The 23,244-nt window shown below is 42.8% G+C and overlaps 1 protein-coding gene across 4 annotated transcripts in view; it reads right to left on the minus strand.

The window, feature by feature from the left end:
- PLEKHB2 (pleckstrin homology domain containing B2) overlaps positions 1-22,933 on the minus strand; it is a 54,490-nt gene extending 31,557 nt beyond the window's left edge. For 3 of the 4 annotated variants that reach the window (XM_082395489.1, XM_082395488.1, XM_082395487.1), the window contains exons 1-4: positions 22,798-22,933; positions 9,009-9,053; positions 5,767-5,919; positions 4,646-4,748 (exon numbers count right to left, since the gene is read on the minus strand). In XM_082395489.1, coding sequence (XP_082251615.1) covers positions 4,646-4,748; positions 5,767-5,919; positions 9,009-9,045 — 293 coding nt within the window. In that variant the 5' untranslated portion in view covers positions 9,046-9,053; positions 22,798-22,933. The remainder of the gene's footprint in view (positions 1-4,645; positions 4,749-5,766; positions 5,920-9,008; positions 9,054-22,797) is intronic. The other variant, XM_082395490.1, reaches the window with a different exon arrangement.
- Positions 22,934-23,244: the final 311 nt, after the last annotated feature.

The raw sequence follows: 23,244 nt of genomic DNA on the forward strand, positions 1-23,244 counted from the left end.
ATCTATAGTACATATGTAATATTTAAAGCATAATCTATTCTACAGTTTTTCCTTTACTTTTTAAATAAATGTAAAATGTACCATGCTTAACTATACTAGAACTAGCTGTATCTGTTCATGTTATACACACAGATCTATTTGGTTTTTTTAATGGCTACATAATGTTCCATGATATGAGATTTAGACGGTCAGCAATATTTTGCAATTAAAAATAATGTTGGTATTTGAGAAACTGACCTACAACGTACCTAAGTTTAAGGTGTACAACATGATGATCTGATACACATATATCATGAATTGATTACCGCAATAAGGTAACACCTCCACCCCCGCACATGATTACCTTTTTATTTCTTCTGGTGATAACATTTAAGATCTACTCTCTTAACTTTCAAGTATATGAGACAGTATGATTAATTACAGTCACTATGCTGTACAATAGATGCCCAGAACTCACTCATTTTACAGCTGGATGCTTGTACTCTTTGTCCAATATCTCCCCCATTTCCCTCAACCCCTGGCAAACACCATTCTACTCTCTACTTCTATGATTTTGGCTTTTTTAGATTCTACATATAAGTGAGAACATATAGTATTTTTCTTTCTCTGACTTACTTCACTTAGCATAATGCCCTCAAGGTCCATTTAGGTTGTTGTAAAGGCAGGGTTTCCTGTTTTATGGTTGATTAATAGTCCATTACCCATGCATGCACAAGTCTGTGTGTGTGTGTGTGTGTGTGTGTGTGTGTGTGTGTGTGTGTGTATCACATTTTATTTATCAATTCATCCATCATCAGACACCTGAGTTGTTTCCATGTCTTGGCTACTATGAATAATGTGAGAAACACGGGGGTACAGCTATCTCTTGAGACAATGATTTAATGTCCTTCAGATATATACACAGAAGTGGCACTGCTGAATCATATGGCAGTTCTATTTTTAATTTTTTGAGGAACCTCCATACTGTTTTCCATAGTGGCTGCACAAATTTACATGCCCACCAACAGTGCAGGTTCCCTTTTCTCCACATCCTCACCAATACTTCTCTTTTGCCTTTTTGATAACAGCCATTCTAAGGTGCGAGGCGATCTCACTGTGGTTTTGGCTTGCACTTCCCCGATCATTAGTGATGCTGAGCACCTTTGGAAAAACGTTTTTTCAAGTCCTTTCCCCATCTTTTAAGTGGTTTGGTTTTATGCTATGGAGTCATACAAGTTCCCTATATATTTTAGATACTAAACCTTTATCACATAAATGGTTTGCAGATATTTTCTCCTATTCCATAGGATGCCTTGTTATTTTTCTAATTGTTTCTTTTGCTGTGCAGAAGTTTTTTAGTTTAATGTAGTCCCAATTTGTTTACTTCTGCTTTTGTTGCTTGCACTTTTGGTGTCATATCCAAAATCACTGCCAAGACCAATGTCAAAGACCTTTTCCCCCATGTTTCCTTCTAGTAGGTTTACAGTTTACGGTCTTACATTTAAGTCTTCAATCCCTTTCAAGTTAATTTTTGTGAGTGGTCAAGACAGGGAGTAAGTCCTTTCTGAAAAATCTGGGTTCTACACTCTTCTAAGCATAATTCCTTTGAATGTCTTATGCCGGGGCTCGCTTATCCTTCTCCGCCTTCCAGTGCTCGGAAATGACAAGCCCTGGGGGAACCTTCCAGTCTCTGCTAAGGTCCCAAGGATATCATAGTCTCAAGCGTTTTTCCTTAGCTTTTTCAAGAAGTATCAGCACCTCTACAGACTGCAGTGTACTACCAAAAATTTTTAAGATTTAATTAGCTCATCTTGTTACTGCTTCTGGGAGTTGCGGTAGGGTTAAAAACCGTGATACATCTCAACAGAATCTTCTATGTCGTTTTCTGACTGTCGCTCTTTGTATTCTGTGCTTGAAGTTGAACTTCTTTATTTGGCTGTCGCTTCTGAATGTCCTCCCCTTCATTTCACCAGGTAGTTGAGGAAGATGACACAGATTCATTTACCCCTTTTTTCTCAGAGGTCTCTGTAATGGGTTGAATTGTATCCCCTGCAGAAAGATAAGCTTAAGTCCTAATCCCCAGTACAGGTGAATTATTTAGAATAGGGTCTTTGCAGATGGAGTCAAATTAAGATGAGGTCATACTGAATGAAGGTGTCCTTATAAGAAGAGGAAATTTGGACACAGACACACAGCGAGAATACCATGCTATAACAGAGGCAGAGACTGGAGTGATGCAGCTGAAAGCCAAAGAACATCAAGGATAACCGGCCACAACCACAACTAGGTAGAGGCCAGGAAGGATTGTATCCAGAGTCTGAGAGGAAGCATGGCTCTGCTGGCACAGTGATGTCAGACCTCTAGCTTGTGGAACTGTGAGAGGATAAACCTGCTGTTTTAAGGCACCTCGCTTGTGACACTTTGTTACAGCAGCCCCAGGAAACAGTCTCCTCTCCTTTACTTTTTTACCTTTCTGTGTCATTTTATTTCAAGTGTGCTTCCTGTTAACAGAATAAATAGCTGGACTTTGTATTTTCTGCCCAATCTCAGATCTTATCCTTTTTAAGGAGAATTTAACCAACTCACATTTATTGAAATCACAGATATCATTGGTCTAATTACTGCTACTTCATCTCCTGTAATGCTTTATTAAGTTTACCTGCTGGGTTTTTTTATTCCTCTAGTATCACCCTCCATCGTTCTCTCCCTTATTGTACCCTTAAAATTAGACACATAAATAAAACTCTATTTTTCCATACAGGTTAAGAAAAAGTCAGCCTTCCATGCCAAAAAGGCAAGTCCTTCAGTGTACTTTTACCCCTTCTCCTTCCTCTATGACAAAAAAGCCTCCCACATTTTGTTAAACTATTCTAAAATTTTAGTTCTAGATATTTTTTCCACTACTACTTAAAGGAACCGTCCATACATGTGACATCTCAGTAGAACAGAGCAGTTAAGAACAAAGGGCTATGAAGACAAAGGTTCAAATCCTGAGTCTAGTCTACTAGCTCTAAAACCTTGGGAAGTATGGTAGGCAGAATGATGCCTCCTCCCTACAAAGAGATACATATTCTAATCCCCAGAACCTCTGAAAATGTTACCTCACCAGGCAAATGGACTCTGCAGCTATACTTAAGGTTAAGGACCTTGAAATGCGGAAGATGATACTGGATTATCGAGGCTGGCTCAAACTATTCTTAAATCCTTAAAAGCATATAACCTTCCCCAGCCACAGAGAATCAGACAGATGACAGCAGGAGAAGGGCTCAGGCCAGAAGCCAAGGAATGCAGGAGGACTCTTGAAGCTGGAAAAGGCAAGGAAACAGACTGCCCCCTAGAGCCTCCAGAAGGGATCATGCCCCTGCCAACACTTTGAAACCTAGTGTAGAACTCTGACCTCCAGAAATGTAATCAGAAATGTGTACTGTTCGAAGCCACTAAGCTTGTGGTAATTTATTACAAGAGCATTAAAAACTGATACAGAAAGTTACTTAACCTCGCTATGCCTCAATTTCTTACAATGGAACAGTATCCACTTTATAAGATATGGTGAGGATTAAACAACATACATAAAGCAGTTAGCACAGAGCCCAGCGCAAAGTAAGTGTTCAAATTATTAAAGAGTAAAAATATAGACCCAGTTTATAAAAAAGTAGCAAACTGGCTTGACCTGTGTTCATTTCTCCTTTAGTCTTTAGGAAAGGTACATCTTTTCCGGAAAGTGCCATTTAGGATTCACTAATATAAGTGAGAAGAATGTAAAAAAGAAACTACATCTAGGATTTAAAATAAACCCTAGAGACCAGCATGGAATAAATGCCTATACTGAGGATGAACATATATGTGAAATGCAGGGGCAGGCACTCTGACAAACTGGTCAGCTGGATTTTATAAAACTGTCACATATATATGAATATTTTAATATACAGGAATATTATAATAATCTCTGTTAGTGAATTCTCACAATGCCCAGAGTTAACCTTTGTTAGTGGTACAGTGTGGACAGGAAAAAAAAAAAAAATCAGTGTTTTCAAGATTCTGATCCTACATCAATGCTAATGTTAACAGACTGAGAATTAATAAAGTTGAGTTTTCCTTCTTTGTGGTTCCATACCCCTTCTTCAGAGATGGCAGATGGAAATAAGAACCACCAAAAGAAGAAAAGGCTATATAATACAGATGTCAGTGCTTTTTAAAAAGACATTTACATAAAAAGAACAAGATTTAAGGGGAATTCCCCAGCAGTCCAGTGGTTAGGACTCCACGCTCTCACTGCTGAGGGCCCAGGTTCGATCCCTGGTTAGGGAACTAATAGCACACAAGCCATATGGCACGGCCAAAAAAAAAAATTTAAGAACCCACTTAACTATGCCCATCGCCCAATGTGCATCTAGTAATGAAAAAAGAGAGTGCAAAGTGACTGTATCTAATAGTTTCTGCCATACTCACTACAATGGGACCCTGCATGGGCAGCTCTGCAGAGGCAGAAACTAGGATCAGGGTTATCAGACGTGGAATAAGACTCTTAACATTTCTTTCACACAACCTCTGAGTCACTTATTCTGCTGCCTACAGGAACACTCCACCCCCATTCTTCTCCCTTCCTCATAACTGGAATTAAAACAGAAAATACTTTTAAAATTAAACACACTGGGAAAAAACTTACAAACAATCATCTGTGCTTTCTGCACAAAGACTGATGGTTTTCCCATCTCGGCAAACAATCTGCAGCAGACAGTCTTTTGGCTTCCCATCTGGAGGCTGAATATCTATGAAAAATATGTAGAATACAGGAGTATTTATATAGTTTTTTTTTTTTTAAGGATTTCTTAACAGCTCAGATAAGCAAAGGACCAGAACTTCAGAACATTACAATTATAAAACATCTTTGTTCTGCTGTACAGAACCAAACACATGAATCATTACTCCATTCTAATTAAACTTCCTGCAGGAGAAACACGTAAGCCTCTTCTAGAGCGCAATCCACATATGGTGATATACAAAATAGCCCAGACATTAGAAGAATAAGCACAATGAAAAGTGTTGCAAAGCATCAGTTAACAGAATACTTACTGCTTTTATTCACAAAGCATCAAACTAGATCGCTGCTTTAAAAGTGAAAATCAGTTGTTTAAAGTATCTCTGTGTACCAAGAAGTAAGACCTATGATATCTGAGCCTGGTTTAAGTAAGGATTTCAATAGCTAGTCCATAGAGACTTGTGCTTCAAGAACTTATAGGGGCAGGATATTATAACACCAATGGTTACTACAGCAGCCTCTTTATTCCAAATAGCAACAGAGCTAATAAAACAAACAGGGAAGTCTACATATGCCATTAATTAGAAATAAAAAAGTCTATGCTTATTAAAACAAAAAAACTATTCCTTCAATAGTTGTTATAATTATATTGAAAGACATCATGGATTTTAAGAAACTGACTACAGTTGTTACCAATAAGCCAGTTTCTGAGTCACAAAATCTATACTGCCTAGGGTAGCTCCATCCTTCTTGGGGTTCTCAGCACTCTGGTTCCTTAGTTTTCCACCACCTTCTCCATGAGAGAGAACGGAAATGTGGACTGATGGGTCTAATTCAGAGGAGAAAATTAATCTGCTGACCCACATGGGTCATAATCCAAGTGTCTGGTTTCACCTGGTTACCTCTTCCCAGATGAAACCCTTCTTTGGTCTGTAAATGAAAGCAGAATGGGTAAGGAAGAAGAATCAACTCCCATCAAGAAAGCAGAAGGGCAGGCGACAGAAGCTGGACGAGACAGACCCACTTACCCCGACATTCGTGTCCCGTGCGGATGTTGATGCAGTCCACGGGCATGTGGACCTTATCTTCCACACTCTGCCGAGTTTGGTCATCATAATAGATCAGGTGACCATCTGACCACAGGTCAAACCAATTCTTCTTCCAGCGCTTCAAAATAGTACCTGAAAGAAAGTGGGAAATGTTGCCTTTGAGTGGAAAAGCAAGGACTTTGTCCTCTAATTCGCCAGTAACAGAAACAAAAGAAACTTTCCTCTGGTCCCCAAAGTATACCTGCATACAATTGCCCAGAGCAGTCCATCAAAATGGAAGTGAAAGCAGACCCAAACTGCATGAACACCCACGCTGTACCAGGGTTGCATGCAGCATGCTCTAAGATGAGAACTTCGATCTTACTGAGAACACTGCCAACTTAAAAGTCTCAAAATATTAAAAAAAAAAAAAAAAATTCAATAAAACTTTGATTTTGAGCTAATGAAACATGTCTAACATTTAACTCTCCATGTGGTATATCTAAACCTTCCCAGTAGTATCTAACTGCTAGATTGAACTGTAAAGTTTCTACATACAAATAACAGTAATACCTTCCTCTTCTGGAAAAACTTCTCTTTTTCTTGAAGGGTCTTCACATATACTCTTCTCTAACACTCACCTTCCCTTACAGCCCACAGTGTGGGGAGTCTCCCTGCCTAAGGCTATGCAGAGGCAGGCTCAGACACTGGATACATCCACACCCAGGACACTGACCCAGGCCCAGGGCCTGACTCCTACCCAGCACGCATCCGTCCTACTTACTACCTCACACGTCTCCGTCAGTTTGAGAGAATTCATCCTTTCATTTGTAATCTTGGACTAGGCATCTAACTTTATAAAACTCTGATTTCCTTGTCAGCCAAAAGGGAAAACTAAAAGTTATCCCTGCACCTTCTCACATCCATACGCTACCGGCTGCATCTTTTGTTCCTATAGATCCCACCCTGTTCATGGCCAATGTGCACAAATTCCATTGCATGTGCCTCTCCTTATGCACCCATGTCTGCTACAGGTATCAACCAAATATTCATCCCAGCAGCCTTCGAATTTCTTTTACCACTATCAAACACCCACCTTGCTGAGAGCACTTGCCTAAACTGATAAATAAGTGACACCCAGCATCCATTTAACTGGCAGTGCCTGAGCTGTGCAGAAACTACCAAAGAGAGCCACCCAAACACAGACAGGTGTAATCACCGGGTTGGGGAGTTCTCCCCAAGTACCGCACCTGCCATCAAAGCCCTGACTGCAGAACCCTAAATTAAGCTGTCCTCCAGAGTCCAGATACTGAGTCCTAAGAGTCTGCCAATGGCAAGAAAAGGAATCCTGAAGACAGCGGTGCATATATGTAACTACATGTGTATCTCTGCTGCTCTGCAACTCAGTGAATATAATACAACTCACCTCATTTTAGTTTATTATGAATGATACTTCTGCTTTAGCAAAGACGGAAAATCAACCTACACATCGGGAGATGGGGAAATGGAGTAAGTTTTCTGAATACACACTTCTGAGATAACCATAACTAAGTGGAAAAGTCTGTACAACTTATTTACAGACCTCCTATTTTGTGTACATCATCATGCTAAGCACTGATGGGAAGCACAAAATTGTCAAAAGGGTCACTGTTCACTTACGTTGACAGAGCATTTACATTGAGTTATGCTGGAGAAAGGAAACTTGCCCTCAAAGAGTGCAGGAAGGGAAGGCACATCCTCCAGGTCTGAGCAAGGCTCTCCATGTCCCCTGACCATTTTAGGATCACAAAACCCAAGACAAGGAAACTTACACAAACATTGGGGCTAGATTCCAATATGTCAGGACTTTTTTTTTTTTAAGCCAGCAATACAATAGCTGCACCTATTCTTAGACTACAGAACTGTCATAGACCTTGAAAGGACACCTGTTCAGCTCCAGGTCTGAGAACGTAAAACTAGTAATAGGACAGACAGGCTGAAAGCTTGTCTCCTGGTAGAAAGGGTGTTGATGTTGAAACGAGACAGTCCTGAGTCTGAATGTAGGTTTGCCACCCATAGTTAACATTTGGACCAGTTACCTAGTATCAGTGAACCTCTACTTCTTCAACTAGAAGCTGGGGTAATGCCACCTACCTCACAGAGCTGTTGTGATAATTATATTGATATAAAAATCTGTAAAATGGGAATACAAACAAGCTTCATAAATAGTTTTTATAAACCGTCTAAGGTATGCAAGTCCATTCTTCATTGCTAGGCTCAATTTTAGCTAAGTATTGAAGCTATTCCTTAAATACAAATTCATATCTGAACAACACAGTATATATCACCACTCAAGCTTTTGCTGGAGTCATAAACAATATACTAGTCACTTTTCCCTTAATGCTGCTCTTTCTAGAAAGACAGCAGAATAATCTGCTTACTCTTTCTGCAATAAACAGAGCTGCTTCTTCCTGCTTTAAAACATACTATGAATCCTACTTCAGGTGGCAGCCTCAGAGATAAGCAGAGTTAAGTATATGCAGGCCCATAGAGATAAGCCTAAGAAAATGAACTCAATCCCATAAAAAAAGAACTGAGTCCCTTCTCCAGAGTCCTTTTGGAGACACAAAGATTTGGTTTTAGATAAACTCGTTCCCTCGGGTCAAATCTTAATCTATAATTAAAGACTCTAGTATTTCAGAATCTGGTCACTGTTCAATCCCCGGGTGAGACAGGTGTTCCCCACAAAGCGAGCAGTACCTCCATGCTAATATATTAGCTCAGCTCCATGGTAATATATCAGCTCCGCTTGGGTAGACCCAAGAACCTCAGGTCAGCCGTTAGTAATACAGCATGGTAGGGACTTCCCTGGCCATCCAGTGGTTAAGATTCTGTGCTTCCATTGCAGGGGGCACGGGTTCCATCCCTGGTTGGGGAACTAACTTTGTCGCACCGCATAGCCAAATAATAATAACAATAATAATAATAATAATAATAATAATATAGCACGCTAGTGAGAAAAGAGAAACCAGCAGGGACTACTACTGTCCCCTGGTTCCTGTCAAGGCAGCAACCAGGAAGCTCCACGTGTGCAGAAAAACGGTTCATAGAGCTCTAAAAGTCTGCAAGAGGAAATCCAGGGCAACAACATTAGTAAGACTTTGTTATTTGTTTGTAAACACTGGCAGTGTCAGCCACAGACATAAAGATGTGCCCTAAGGCAACACTAAACCCAGCCCAAGGGGCTCATGTCCTGTACTTACTCTGTCTCAGCAACCATCCACTCTTCACAAACGCCATCTTTTCACCTGTAGAAGAAGAAACAGGCAGGTTCAAAATTATACCCAGAAAAGAGAATGACTCGTATGAGCTGTTTTTACTCACAACACTTCTGACACCAAAGGTGTGGGGTTTCTCCATACCAACAACCAATTTTCCAATTCTCAGGACACCAACGGGAGGTCTAATGATTCAATTAGATTCCGACACTAACCACCTGGAGTTAGCATCAGACCTCACAGGTTAAGGGCTCAGTTCCACAAGAGTGCTCCCACTTTAGACACAAGTCCTGGGCCACCCATATTTCTGATCTATAAATTGGGGGTGCCCACAACCCCCTCCTGAGATTCGATAATTTGCTAGTATGGCTCACAGAAGTCAGGAAAGCACTTTACTTACTATTACCTATTTATTATAAAAGGATACAACTCAGGAACAGCAAGGTGGAAGAGATGCAGAGGACAAGGATTGGGGGAAGAGTGCAGAGCTTCCATGCCTCTCCAGGCACCATTCTCCCAGCATCTCCATGTGATCATTGGAGCCCTGTCATTTAGGGGGTTTTAAGGAGGTCCCATTAGGTAGCCATGATTGATCACATCACTGGACACTGGTCCTTAAGCTCCATCTCCAGCCTCTCTGCCATCTCTGGAGGTCCAAGGATGGGGCTGGAAGATCTTTTTATTTTTATTTATACATTTGTTTATTTTATGTATTTTATTTTTGGCTGCGTTGGGTCTTTGTTGCTGCACGCAGGCTTTCTCTGGTTGCGGCGAGCGGGGGCTACTCTTCGTTGCAGTGCACGGGCTTCTCATTGTGGTGGCTTCTCTTGTTGCGGAGCACGGGCTCTAGGCACGTGGGCTTCAGTAGTTGTGGCATGCAGGCTTCAGTAGTTGTGGCTCACGGCCTCTAGAGCGCAGGCTCAGTCGTTGTGGCGCACGGGCTTAGTTGCTCCGTGGCATGTGGGATCTTCCCGGACCAGGGCTCGAACCCGTGTCCCCTGCATTGGCAGGCGGATTGTCAACCACTGCGCCACCAGGGAAGCCCCTGGGGCTGAAAGTTCTAACCTGCTCATCACAAGCTTGGTCCCTCTGGCAACCAGCCCTATCCTGAAGTTATCTAGGGGCCCATCATCTCATTAGCATAAACTCAGATATGGTTGAAAGGGGTTTATTATGAATAAAAAGACAACAAAAAGACACCCCTAGTACCTCTATCTCTCAGGAAATTCCAAGAGTTTTAGAAGTTCATATGTTTCTTATTATATCACAAAATCACCGCCCTTTGGTCTAACTCTCTATCCTTAGCCCTTTCAGCATCAGCTGAGGAAAGGACCAAAGCCATTTTACCTCACTGGCCACCTGGAATTTACCCAGTACCTCCTTAATACGGCCAATACAACCCCCAACACGCACCCCAGGCTTTAGCCTCAGCACCCTGCCCACCTTACTAAGTCTAACTCCACTTACATCTAACAGACATAAAGCAGCCCTAGAACACAAAGAGTCAGCTCTGTCAAGGACTTGTGGCTTCTCCTAACATGCCTGGTATCATGAGGCTCTGGGGTCCAGCTGCCTCAGCCTTACCCCTGGTGTGCCCTAACAGCTGCACACAGCCCAGTAAGGTGCGCACTGGTGTCAGCAGGTGGAGTGGCCAGGTCAGAGCAGAACACCAGAAGTCATGGAAAAAAAGGTTGATAAATTTAACTCCATAAAAATAAAAATCTGAGTGGCAAAAAATAAAGTCAAAAAGACCAATAAAAGATTAAGAAAAATACGTTTTACAACCATATATATGGCAGCAGTGAGTTAATTTCCTTCACATACAAAGCTCACTTATAACAGAAACAGCCATCACTTGGCAGTTCACAGGAAAAGAAACATGAATGGGCAAAAAGCTCATAAGCTACTCCATCTCTCTCTCAATTCAACTAACAAAATTCAAATCACAAGTTAACAATATTACCTATCAGAGGGCCACAAATGAAAAAAACTATGATACCCAGAAAGGAGAAAGCATAATGGCAGGAATGAAAACTGTTGTAACCTTTTGGGAGGGAAATTTGACAATATCCCTCCAAATTTTAAATATTCATATACTTTGACCTAGCTATCTCACCATTACTAGAAATATGCCTCATTAATACACATACACAGGTTCACCAGCACATGTATAACACTAGCCCCAACCAAAGGGCTCCACGAAAGAGGACTGCTTAATGAGCACCTCCACCCATGGCAGATCATTATGCAGATGTGAAAAGGAATGAAGTAGAACAGTGTGTGCTGATGAGCACACGTAGCTGACACCCACACAACTGTTTTCTGGAAGGAATCTTAAAAACTGTTAACAATGTGTACCTCTGAGGAGAGGAACGAGGCAGTGCTGCGTATGTGTCAGAAAAGAGGGTGACTATTCAGGCCTATTATACCTTTCTGTACTATTTAAGTTTTTTAAAACAATTTGCGGGGCTTCCCTGGTGGCGCAGTGGTTAACAATCCGCCTGCCAATGCAGGGGACACGGGTTCGAGCCCTGGTCCAGGAAGATCCCACATGCCACGGAGCAACTAAGCCCGTGCACCACAACTACTGAGCCTGCGCTCTAGAGCCCGCGAGCCACAACTACTGAGACCGCGTGCCACAACAACTACTGAAGCCCACGCGCCACAACAACTACTGAAGCCCACGCGTCACAACAACTACTGAAGCCCACGTGCCTAGAGCCCGTGCTCCGCAACAAGAGAAGCCACTGCAATGAGAAGCCTGTGCACCGCAACGAAGAGTAGCCCCCGCTCGCCACAGCTAGAGAAAAGCCCACGCGCAGCAACGAAGACCCAATGCAGCCAAAAATAAAATAAATTAAATAAATAAATTTAAAAAAAAACAATTTGCAAGTATTGTATCATTTTATTTTTGAAATCAACAGATATTATTTGGAGGCTGAGATTATGGGTCACTTTTGTTTTCTACTTTAGCAGTTTTAGGTATTCTCTTTAAGGCACAAAGGTTTGGAAGGTTAGCAAAATGGAGCACAAGCCCAAGTGGGCACCTCAAAAGAACAAATGAGTTCTCCCTCATTTAACTTTCCCCATGTCTAAGTATGGCTCGAGTCTCACAAATCATCCTATATTCCAGCATCTCCAAAATCCTGTAACCTGAAGGTTCTTAGTCTCCCTGCAGTTTCTGCCAATTCATGCTGTCTGTCCTCACCAAGAAAGGAAAGACGTTTTTCATCTTTCCCTCCCACATTTAGGTCCTCAAACGTACAGCCCCAGATGAACTAGATGCACAGTCAGTCTCCTCTTTCTCTCAGTGCATGTTCGCGCTGCTCACTGCTGCTGCGAGACACCTGCTGACAGTGAAGGGACGAGCCTGAGGGCAGCCAACTGTTGAGATGGCAGCGCTAACTGCTGAGTCACGGACTCACCCAACCAGGGATCTCCCGCTAATGCAAGGCTTTCCATTACGCAAAACGATGGGTTTCTTCATTATTTAAACTGAGTTGAACTAGTTTCCTGCAACTTGCAGCCTAAAACATCCTAAAACAATCATTTACTTCCAAAAGGATTTGAGGCAGAGAAATAATACCAACATATTTTCATTCAACAAATATTCTTTGAACATCTAACGTGTGCCCAGCCTTGCAGCAGGCACTAAGGATACAGCAGTGACCAAGCTAAAATCCCTGCTTTCATGTTAGCTTACATTCTAATGGAAGAAACAGGTTAAACTTGTAAGCTAAAAAGACAGGGGATGGAGTGTTACAGATAGCATCACATCTCTGCAGTGATACTATTACCCCAGAACATATAACTGGAAGGGTATATAACACGTATTCAACTCATGCCAAATCCTGGATATTTATACTAAAACTTCCTATGATCATAACATAAACTCATTTATTTTCCTTTGGAAAATAGCTGGGAATAGGTCAAAAATTACTTATAGGTATTGGGAGCTACCTAGATACAATACAAATATAAAACCTGACTGAAATGTTGTCACACAACTTTGCTGGTACCTTCTGAGTTGGTGGTTATGGAACCAAGTGAACAGTGCAAAAATGTGATGCAACAGGAAGGAGTCTCCCGAACTTCTGTGGTAAATTTTTTTAAATCTTTCATGATTCTTGATATTAATTTGGCTGTATTTGCTGACATTCATAATAGTCAAAATGTCAGCTCAGCCTAACAATGATATTAAGAACAGCTTCATTTATTCACAGGTCTTCAAGAATCCGAGTCCAACAACTTTATGTGCCTGTAAGATTAACACCACCACCAGTAGCATCCAGGAAAATAGAGTTATAAACAGAGTTCCTTAAGGACCTAGAGCTTTCCAGTTATCTACTAATTATATAGATCAGCATATGAGTTGCCAGATCTTGTGCCTATGTTTTCTTTGGCGTTTCCTTGGGGTGAGGCTGGGTTTCTTTTACTTTTCAGGTAGATGTGGCTCAAGGAATGTCAACAAGAGAAAACTGGGGCTTCCCTGGTGGCACAGTGGTTAAGAATCCACCTGCCAGTGCAGGGGACACGGGTTCGAGCCCTGGTCTGGGAAAATCCCAAATGACGCGGAGCAGCTAAGCCCGTGCGCCACAACTACTGAGCCTGCGCTCTAGAGCTCGTGAGCCACAACTACTGAGCCCCGTGCGCCTAGAGCCTGTGTTCCGCAATGGGAGGAGCCACCGCAATGAGAAGCCCGCGCACCGCAACGAAGAGTAGTCCCCGCTCACCGCAACTAGAGAAAGCCCACATGCAGCAACGAAGACCCAACGCAGCCAAAAATAAATAAATTAAATAAATTTATTTTTTAAAAAAAGAGAGAAAACTGAAAAGCCGACTTGGAAATCAATTTCAGGCCACTGGAGTCAAGAATTTAAAATGGAAAAAAAAACTTCTCCATCAACAGGACAACATTATAAATGTATCTTAGGCGTGCCCATATAAAATAGTTCAAAACTATTAAAGAAAGAGAAAAATAGATTACAAGGTAGAAAGAAACTTAAACTGAAATTAGCAACAGAAACTCACGACTTTTTATAAAAGGGTAATTGTTCTGCCAACTCAAGTAGCTTCTTATCTGGTATCATCCTGTCTACCATTAGTCATTATGTGGAACAATCTCACATGCCCAGATTTTTATCTCTAATACTGGTCTCCTCTAAAAGGAGCCAGTGCTCCTTGAAAACGAGCTGGTTACAATTCAGGGACAGGACACCTCAAGATGTGCCTAAGTTGTCTTATTGTCAAAAAACAAAGATGCTTTCAGGAAAAAAAAAGTCAACCAGCTGAAGAAACGGCATCTAATGGCCAAATTGTGACAACATGGGTGCCAATGTGAAAATAATAATTATGGTTCATTAGAACAAACTGAGGCTAAAAGGCATCCTAAGTATAAAATGATTAAAACCATATACATCACTACAGAATGTGTTAGAGGAAACACACCTTCCAATGTGACTTCAATTTCACAACTGGGGTGGGGGAGGCGCGGGGGGGGGTTAAAAAAAGGTTAAACACGTTGATTTGTGTAATTCCTTCCTCTCACTAAATAATTCTAACAGTTATTGCATTACCAAGTAAGAGATATTTGTTGTTTACTGTCTAAGATGTTAGGATTTCTTTTTTAAGACAAAAAGTCTAGATTTCTGAGCTAAGGACTCAATTGTACTGCTACATAGGCAGCAGAGAAGACCGTAGGAACAGGTTTCAAACCGTCCTAAAACTTACACTGCTGGGGAGAAATGACTCCTGGAAAAGAACCCCGGATTTACACCCTCAGCAATGCGCTGAGTTTGGTTACTTGCACTTTCCGGGCAAGCACTTACAAGCCAATCTCCAGAAGTCAGAAAAAGCCAAGAGGATATTAAAGGAGCTTCCTGGACTTCCCTGGTGTCCCAGTGGTTAAGAATCCTCCTGCCAATGCAGGGGCCACAGGTTCCATCCCTGGTCCGGGAAGATCCCACATGCCGTGGAGCAACTAAGCCCGTGCACCACAACTACTGAGCCTGCGCTCTAGAGCCCACGAGCCACAACTACTGAGCCTGCGTGCCACAACTACAGAAGCCCATGCACCTAGAGCCCATGCTCCACAACAAGAGAAGCCACCGCAATGAGAAGCCCGTGCACCGCAACGAAGAGTAGCCCCCGCTCACCGCAACTAGAGAAAGACCACACGCAGCAACAAAAACCCAACCCAGCCAAAAATAAAATAAATAAATAAATTTATTTTAAAAAATAAAAATAAAATAAAGGAGCTTCCTAAAGCACCTGTGGTGTCTTCACTCAGATCAGGCAACATCATCAGCCAACAGTCATCTTCTTGGGGGACTGGGGCTGGACATTTCACCATCTAGCAGAGACTGCAAGATGGGCAGTCCTCTGAGGGCAGAAAAGTAAGTTCTTTATCTCTGTTAAAGAGGTATGTGTCCTTTGTGTCTACCAGCCTCTTCTGTCAGGTACCACGTTGGTATCCCATCACCACTGGAGCATACTGCCTCATCAGCAGGAGAACCCTCGCCTCTGGCTCCCAACCCATAAGCAAGATGTAATATAATACAGACCCCCACACAGGGCTGTATAAATAAGAGACACCAAGGGTAACAAGTACTTAAATAAGCAGCTGCCTCATCTGCTCCTAAATGACCCACCTTACCTATGCTGGACCACAGCTAAATCTTTCTATCTAGAGTCTGTCCCCTGCCAAGCTCCTCCAATGTATCCTGAACCCTGACCACAAAGCAGAGGAGGAGAGAACATTGCCTATCACTCAGCCTACTTGCCCTCAGCCTTACAGAGCGTTCACATGCCACTGCCTAAAACAGGTACCCTACTCATTAGCCTAGACCAATTCTTGGTCCTGAATCCTGCTAGCCTGCCCTGCCTTGAGGTTACCTAGGACCAGTGCTCTGAGGGGAAAAAGAAAAAAAGGCAGACTTGAAATATCCATCTTCCCATTTTTCTCTCTGCAGTATATAGAAATATTACATATTTCTGGAAAATACATATTTCTTGACACTAAACACTACAAATTACATGAGAGTTATTTTCAAAGACAGAAGACACAACAGTGACATTAAAATGAGAATCCAGGGACTTCCCTGGTGGTCCAGTGGTTAAGAATCGCCTTCCAATGCAGGAGACACGGGTTCGATCCCTGGTTGGGGAACTAAGATCCCACAGGTCGCAGGGCAACTAAGCCCGCGTGCCACAACTACTGAGCACACAGGCCACAACTAGAGAGAAGCCTGAACCACGGAACGAGGAACCCACGTGCCTCAGCGGAGGATCCCACATGCTGCAACCAAGACCCGACACAGCCAAAAATAGAAATCAATAAATATTTTAAAAATTTAAAAATGAGAATCCTAGACAAAAGATCTATGAATAACGTAAAGATCACCCATGCTGGTGACTGCTTTGCTATTTCCAACATTAATGACAGATTAAACACCTAACTCTGCTCTCTCCTGAAATACAACTAAAATGACAGTTAAGGCGAAAACAAGGCATAAATCCACAAACACAAAGAGAATCGCAGCAGAGACAAAAGCAGATTAGATGCTAAAAACGCTGAGAAAGTTTTAAAGGCAAATGAACAGGTAGTAACTAATATAAAATTCAGCTTTCTCTGCTTTTCATGTGCTAGTAAGAAGCCACAACACAGCAAGCCAACTCTAGCCACAGAACACTGTAAAGATTCAGAAACTGTAAGTATGAGATAATGCTGAAGGTGGGGAAGAATATCAGAATTTACTGAAAGTCTTTAAGAAGACTTAGTAGGCCCTCTACACACCCAGGCAACTACCCTCCCCAATCCTGAGGATCTCCTTTCTGGAAAACCTGAAACACAGAGGCTCTAGTCTTGGGGACACCAGGGATAGCTCAGAGTGGAAGAGAGATGCCAAACCTAGAGGAGTAACAGAGTAAGTGAATGTCTTAAACTCCCTGTCCTCTTCCTTTACTTAACTCCCAGACTCTCTAGCTCTGGACGAAGGGCAGAGCCAAAGGTTCATTGATACTGACATTTTTTTTTTTTCTATAAAAAAGCTGGTCTCCAGGCTTCCCTGGTGGCGCAGTGGTTAGGCATCTGCCTGCCAATGCAGGGGGCACAGGTTCGAGTCCTGGTCCAGGAAGATCCCACATGCCGCAGAGCAACTAAGCCTGTGCGCCACGACTGCTGAGCCAGTGCTCTGGGGCCCGCGAGCCACAAATACTGAGTCCGTGTGCCACAACTAATGAAGCACGTGCGCCTGGAGCCCGTGTTGTGCAACAAGAGAAGCCACCACAATGAGAAGGCTGCACGCCACCACTAGAGAAAGCTCGCACACAGCAAGACCCAATGCAGCCAAAAATAAATAAATTAAATAAATAAATTTATTTAAAAAAAAAAAACTGGTCTCTGCCTAAAACCCTACAGGGATTCTCATCAAGTGATAAACTTTAAACAAACACACAAACTTTCAATCAGTTTTTTTAATATCTTAAATAGAAACAGATAGCATGTATGTTCAGACATCTGAGGAAGCTTAAAGGGACTGAAAAAAAATAAAATTTAAAAAACTCAAAAACCTCACAGGAATCAGAGACAGTTGCAGGGAGCAAAGGAAAAGTTTTTTAAAAATTACTATTATCAGAAAGATGGGGCTTCCCTGGTGGCGCAATGGTTGAGAATCCGCCTGCCAATGCAGGGGACACGGGTTCGAGCCCTGGTTTGGGAAGATCCCACATGCCGCGGAGCAACTAGGCCCGTGAGCCACAACTACTGAGCCTGCGCGTCTGGAGCCTGTGCCCCGCAACAAGAGAGGCCGCGATAGTGAGAGGCCCGCTCACCGTGATGAAGAGTGGCCCCCGCTCACCACAACTGGAGAAAGCCCTCGCACAGAGACGAAGACCCAACACAGCCAAAAATAAATAAATTAATTAATTTTAAAAAAATAAAAATAAAGGAATTCCTTTAAAAAAAAAAAAAAAAAAGAAAGATGATACACAATATTGTATCCAAAAAACAAAACCAAAATGTTCTAAAACAGGAACGTTCAGAGCTCTCGGTTAAAAGTGATTAACCAAAATTTAAAATAGAAGAACTGAAAAGATCATGATGGAGGAAATCTCTCTGAAAGGAAAAAAAGAAAAAAAAGATGAAAAAAATTACAGGATAAGCCTGGGATATAAAACATCCTGCTTACAGGAGAGTTTCACAAATAAACCAGCAAAAAAAGTAGAAAAAAAAATACTATACAAACATTTTCCACAACAGGACAATACATTTCTAAATACAAAAACTTCAATGAGTGTCCAGCAAGATGAATTTTAAAAGATCCTCGGTAAGGTTTATAACTGAAATTCCAGAACTCTATGGACAAAGAATAGAACCTAAAAACTTCCCAGAGCAAAAAAAGGTCACATAAAGGATAAACAAAGCATTAGGGCATCTTCATCAACAATGCTACAGGCTGGAAGGCAATGGATCAATATCTTCAAAATGCTGAGAGAAAATTATTTTCAAGCCAGAATTCCATACCCAAATTATCAATCAAGTAGATAAAATAAAGACATTTACACACATGCTGAAAGACTTAAGATTTACCTTCCATGTACCCTACCCTGTTTCCAGAGCCTAGAGAAGAATGTATTCCACCAAAATGAGAGCATAAGCCAAGAGGAACTAGGGGATGCGGGTGAAGGAACGTCCCAGGGAGACAGCTGTGCCACAGGCCTAGAAAAGAAACCAGTCCAGACTGGAGGACAGTGTTGGGGGGGGAGGGGAAGGGGACAGAGACTGACATCTAAGAGATTCTGGTGGACTCAAGAAGAGTGTTTACAGGAGGCAAAAGTCTTCTATGGCAAGAAGTCAAAGATTACATCTAAATCAACAGCAATGTTATTGTGTCCCGAATATAAATGTAAAAAAGGCAGCTAAGAAAAGGTGAAAACATTTGTCTCTAGTTAATGGAAAGGGAGTGGGGTTTTTTTTTTTTGACTCTGAGGTTTAAAGTGCTATTTGGCTTTTCAATCTATGTATATGTATTATTTTGATAAATGTGAACATGTATGCAATAATTTGAATTATCCTCAAACATACCAAAAAAAAAAAAATACCCTAGATGAAAACCATTTACTTGAACCTCCCTTATAACAGTTCTTTAAGATGGGGGGAGAAACTTAGTATATTCTTAGCAATCAAAAATCATAAAGTATGATTTTGATAATATGCTTTGAAAAATTCATAGAGCCTAATGTTTCATAATACAGGCTTTGAAGTCAAAAGAACTGTGTTTATATCCTGGCTCAATCACTTATAAATTACCTTGGGCAAGTTATTTAACTTTTCCAAGCCTTTGTTTCTTCATCTATACAATGAGAATACTAACATCTATTTGACAGGATGTTTGGAAAATGGGGTGAAATAACTTGTGTTTGCATAGTGCCTGTTAGTTACTAAAACTAACAAATGGTAGCTGCTCCCACAGCAATTATTACTACTATTTTTGCTATTATTTCCTCACTATCCACCTGACTAAAATTTGCCTAAAACATTCTAGAAGACAGAAGCACATCAGGCTGCTTCTCAAATGGCTTAGAAGACTTAGTAAGATGCTCCTGACAGTCAAAATTTGAACACATACCTAGAAGGAAAAAAAAAAAAAATTAAACCAAAAACCTTCCCAGAATAATAACTAAATTAGTCTCTGAAGGAACAGGAGTAGCTTTTCGACGTACCTTGTTGAATTCCACTCTCCATAACTTATTTCAACCTTTCACTATTATTTATACCCTGGAGCAGGATCTAATGCATAAACTAAAACTCATTAAAGTCTGATCTGCTGCTGGTCTCTAGAGGATGCCAGCAAACTAGTTGCAAAATAGCCACATTACTCACATGCCAATAAAACCTACAGAAAGTTTTAAAAATACAAACCATATTCAACAATTCAAGTTTTTGAGGTTTGTTTGGCCACGCCTCGAGGCTTGTGGAATCTTAGTTCCCCAACCAGGCATCGAACCTGGACTCCTGGCAGTGAGAGCGCCGAGCCCTAACCACTGGACCGCCTGGGAATCCCCCAATTCAAGTTATTTTAAATATGAACTCAAATCACTTTAAAAATCATTGAATCCAAAAGGGACCAACTTAAGAGGTGGAAAGAATACTGCCTGTGGAATCTGACAGTTCTGAACTGAAAACCCACTTTGCCTGGCTTCTCTAGTTAGCTAGCACTCTATCTTCCCAAGGAATAATATGACTACCTCAAGAGTGATATCTGGGGACTTCCCTGGAGGTCCAGTGGTTAGGACTCCGCGCGCTCACTGCCAAGAGCCCAGGTTTGATCTCTGGTCGGGGAACTAAGATCCCACAAGCTGCGAAGCGTGGCCAAAAAAAAAAAAAAAAGAGTGGTATCTGTTCTTTCTGTACCACTGACCTACACATTCCACAAATTCAGTCCCTGAGATTATCAGGAAATTTACTTTCAGAATGTGTTAAGTAGAAGAACTAGTATTTTAGCTGTGAAAGTTGTTTCCTTATCAAAGAGAGGAAAACTCTGTTCTTCAAGGACTCTAAAACGACACAAGTGACAAGAAGGACTGATCCATCATCATTTAGAGGTCAGTTCATATGTGGTGTTGGCCATTTCAGGTAGCAATCAGTTCTTAATAACAAGCCCAATATAAGCACTCATCCAAGGACAGACAGACTAAAACAAAGAGGCAAGAAAGTTCAACTCTGGCCTCAGGATCAAATTCAGAAGCAAATATACAACAAATAAAACATGACTGGTTCAGCTAGCCCACTTTTTGTAACATTTTTAATAGTTTATTTTACTCAGCAGTTTTTGGTAGTTACTGACACTAATAAAGTAATTCTTTCATTTCTTTAGACATCCAGTAAGAAAGAAAATAGACAGAGGAAAGGAGAAAGAACCCAAATATTAATGTAGGATGGCAAGCTGGGAAGTATAGCAAATCTTCCAGAGGGAGTCAAGAAAAACCTCTCTACTCAGTGCTCTGTGGTGACCTAAATGGGAAGGAAATCCAAAAAAGAGGGGATATATGTATACGTATAGCTGATTCACTTTGCTGTACAGCAGAAACACAACACTGTAAAACAACTATACTCCAATAAAAATTAATTTTAAAAAAAAAAAGAAAAGAAAAACCTCTTTCTTCCCCCAAGGAGTAATATGACTACCTCCAGAGTGGTATCTGTCCTTTCTATACCACTGACCTATATGTTTCACAAATTCAGTCCCTGAGATTATCAGGAAATTTACCTACAGAATGTGCTAACACCATTAAAAATATGCTAGTAAAGAACCATTGTCAGGTTCTGAGCTCTTTTCTGCAGCCTCCTTCAGGAAGCATTTACTGACCACCTACACTGTGCGAGACACTCTTATCTGCCAGGATAATCCTGCAACATATGTTTGATTCCTGGCCTCAGAGATGGGGGGAGTTAAGGAATCACTACCCCACCGAGTAAACACCAAGCACAAGGGAAGCCCAGACAAGCACCTGCCCAGCTCTCTTCCCAATACCCACCTCCCATCAATAACCATCAGCCCAGCCCAGGGGACACTCCTGAGCGCAAGAGGACCAGTCGCAGGAGCACATGCACACATACACAGATATTTTGCTCATTAATTTGTCAGACAAACATTAAGGGTCGTAAATAAACAGGTAGTTAAGAGTCCCAGCTTGGGCCCTAATTCCCCTCGTGACTTTTACACAAGTCACTTCCTGCACTGGCACTGGTTTCCTCAAAGACCATCAAGACCCAGGAACTTCCCTCCCTTTAGACCTAAGCGCCGCTCCCTCTGGCAGAGGCTCCACCGCGTCCTAGTCAGAGGAGGTATTAAAACAACGAAAGCGTCTCAGGAGTCAACAGCGTTCGGAATTAACCATGTTCCCCTAGATCTTTTGACACTGTGATGGTCCCACCTCATTCCTTTCCCCCACTCACGCTGAAAACCTGGAACTTTACTATTCGGGCATTTATGAAGACTTTTCTGTGTAAATTACTCTATTTTTGAGTTAAAAGCAAACAAAAAACACTACTCTGACGCGAAATGAAAACCCCTGACCTCTGGGGTTCCCAATGTAGTTAGGTGAGAGAATCAAACGTGGAAAAAGACATAGAATACAACACCAAGCACTTAGAGCCAACGAGACTGCAAAACCAAGAGTAGGTGAAACGAGCGGAGGCGGGCCCCACCCGAGAGCGCAAAGCTTCAATGCCATTCCGGACTCCTTAGGGAGGCTGCGACCTCCGGGCGGCAGGATAACCAAAAAGAGCCCCAATCCCCTCGACCAGACGGGCTGCAGGGGCGGAGACCTGCGCCTCGCGGGCAGAAAGGCGGGGTGCCGGCGGGGATAACCTGCAGGAAGGGGGGCGGCAGCAGGAGCGCTCTGGCAGGGCGGGCGGCTCCAGGGGAGACTCTAGACTGACCGCGGGAGGAGGAGGGCCGAGAGGAGAGGGGGGGTCCGCTCCGGAGGGGCAGCGGGCGGGCGGCTCTAGGGCAGGCTCGGGAGGGATCCGGGGAAGGGAGGCGAGGGGGAAGGGGAGTGGGGAGGAGAGTTAGGAAAGGGAGAGAAGAGGGGAAGGACTCGGGTGGGGCTGGGGGGCGCTGACGGGAGTCTCCTGGCGAGGCTCCGGAGGGACCGACGCCCGGGGTGGGGAGCGGAGGGCGCGGGCCTGGGGTCTCCCTGGAAGGGCGTGGGGTGGGTGAGCCCGGCCCGAGGGGGTCTTTGGTCGCCCGGACCGGACAGGAACGTTCACCTGCAAAGCCTCCGGCCACAGCCGCGTACCGAAGCAGGGCGGGAGCGCAAGGACACTGCCGAGCTCCTCGGCTCCGACCGCCTCACGCCAGCGTCCTGGCCGCCGTCCGACGGCACGTCTCCCCGGCGCGCATGCGCACGGCACGCACTGCAGGCCGGGAGGTTCGGTGGGGCCCGGGCAAGCCTGGCTGATGCGCGGGGTGCGCAGGCTTAAGTTTCACGTGAAGAGGAACTGTAGGCCCCCCGATCTTGCTTATCAGTACCACCCTCCGGTGAAAGGAGCCGGGCAGGGCTCTTTAGAGAAACGACTGACTCTAGAACTGCTTCGGGGAAAGTACAGCTGATTGGAGCATCGTGTAGCGCCAGAAGTACGGAATGCTCAAAAATAACGCGTGTAGGCGTGTCAAGGGACATAGGAGTCAACCTGAAACAGCTTCCAGTGCCCAAA

Source organism: Balaenoptera borealis (genome assembly GCF_965194805.1).
Source record: "Balaenoptera borealis genome assembly, chromosome: 6".
Lineage (NCBI taxonomy): Eukaryota > Metazoa > Chordata > Mammalia > Artiodactyla > Balaenopteridae > Balaenoptera > Balaenoptera borealis.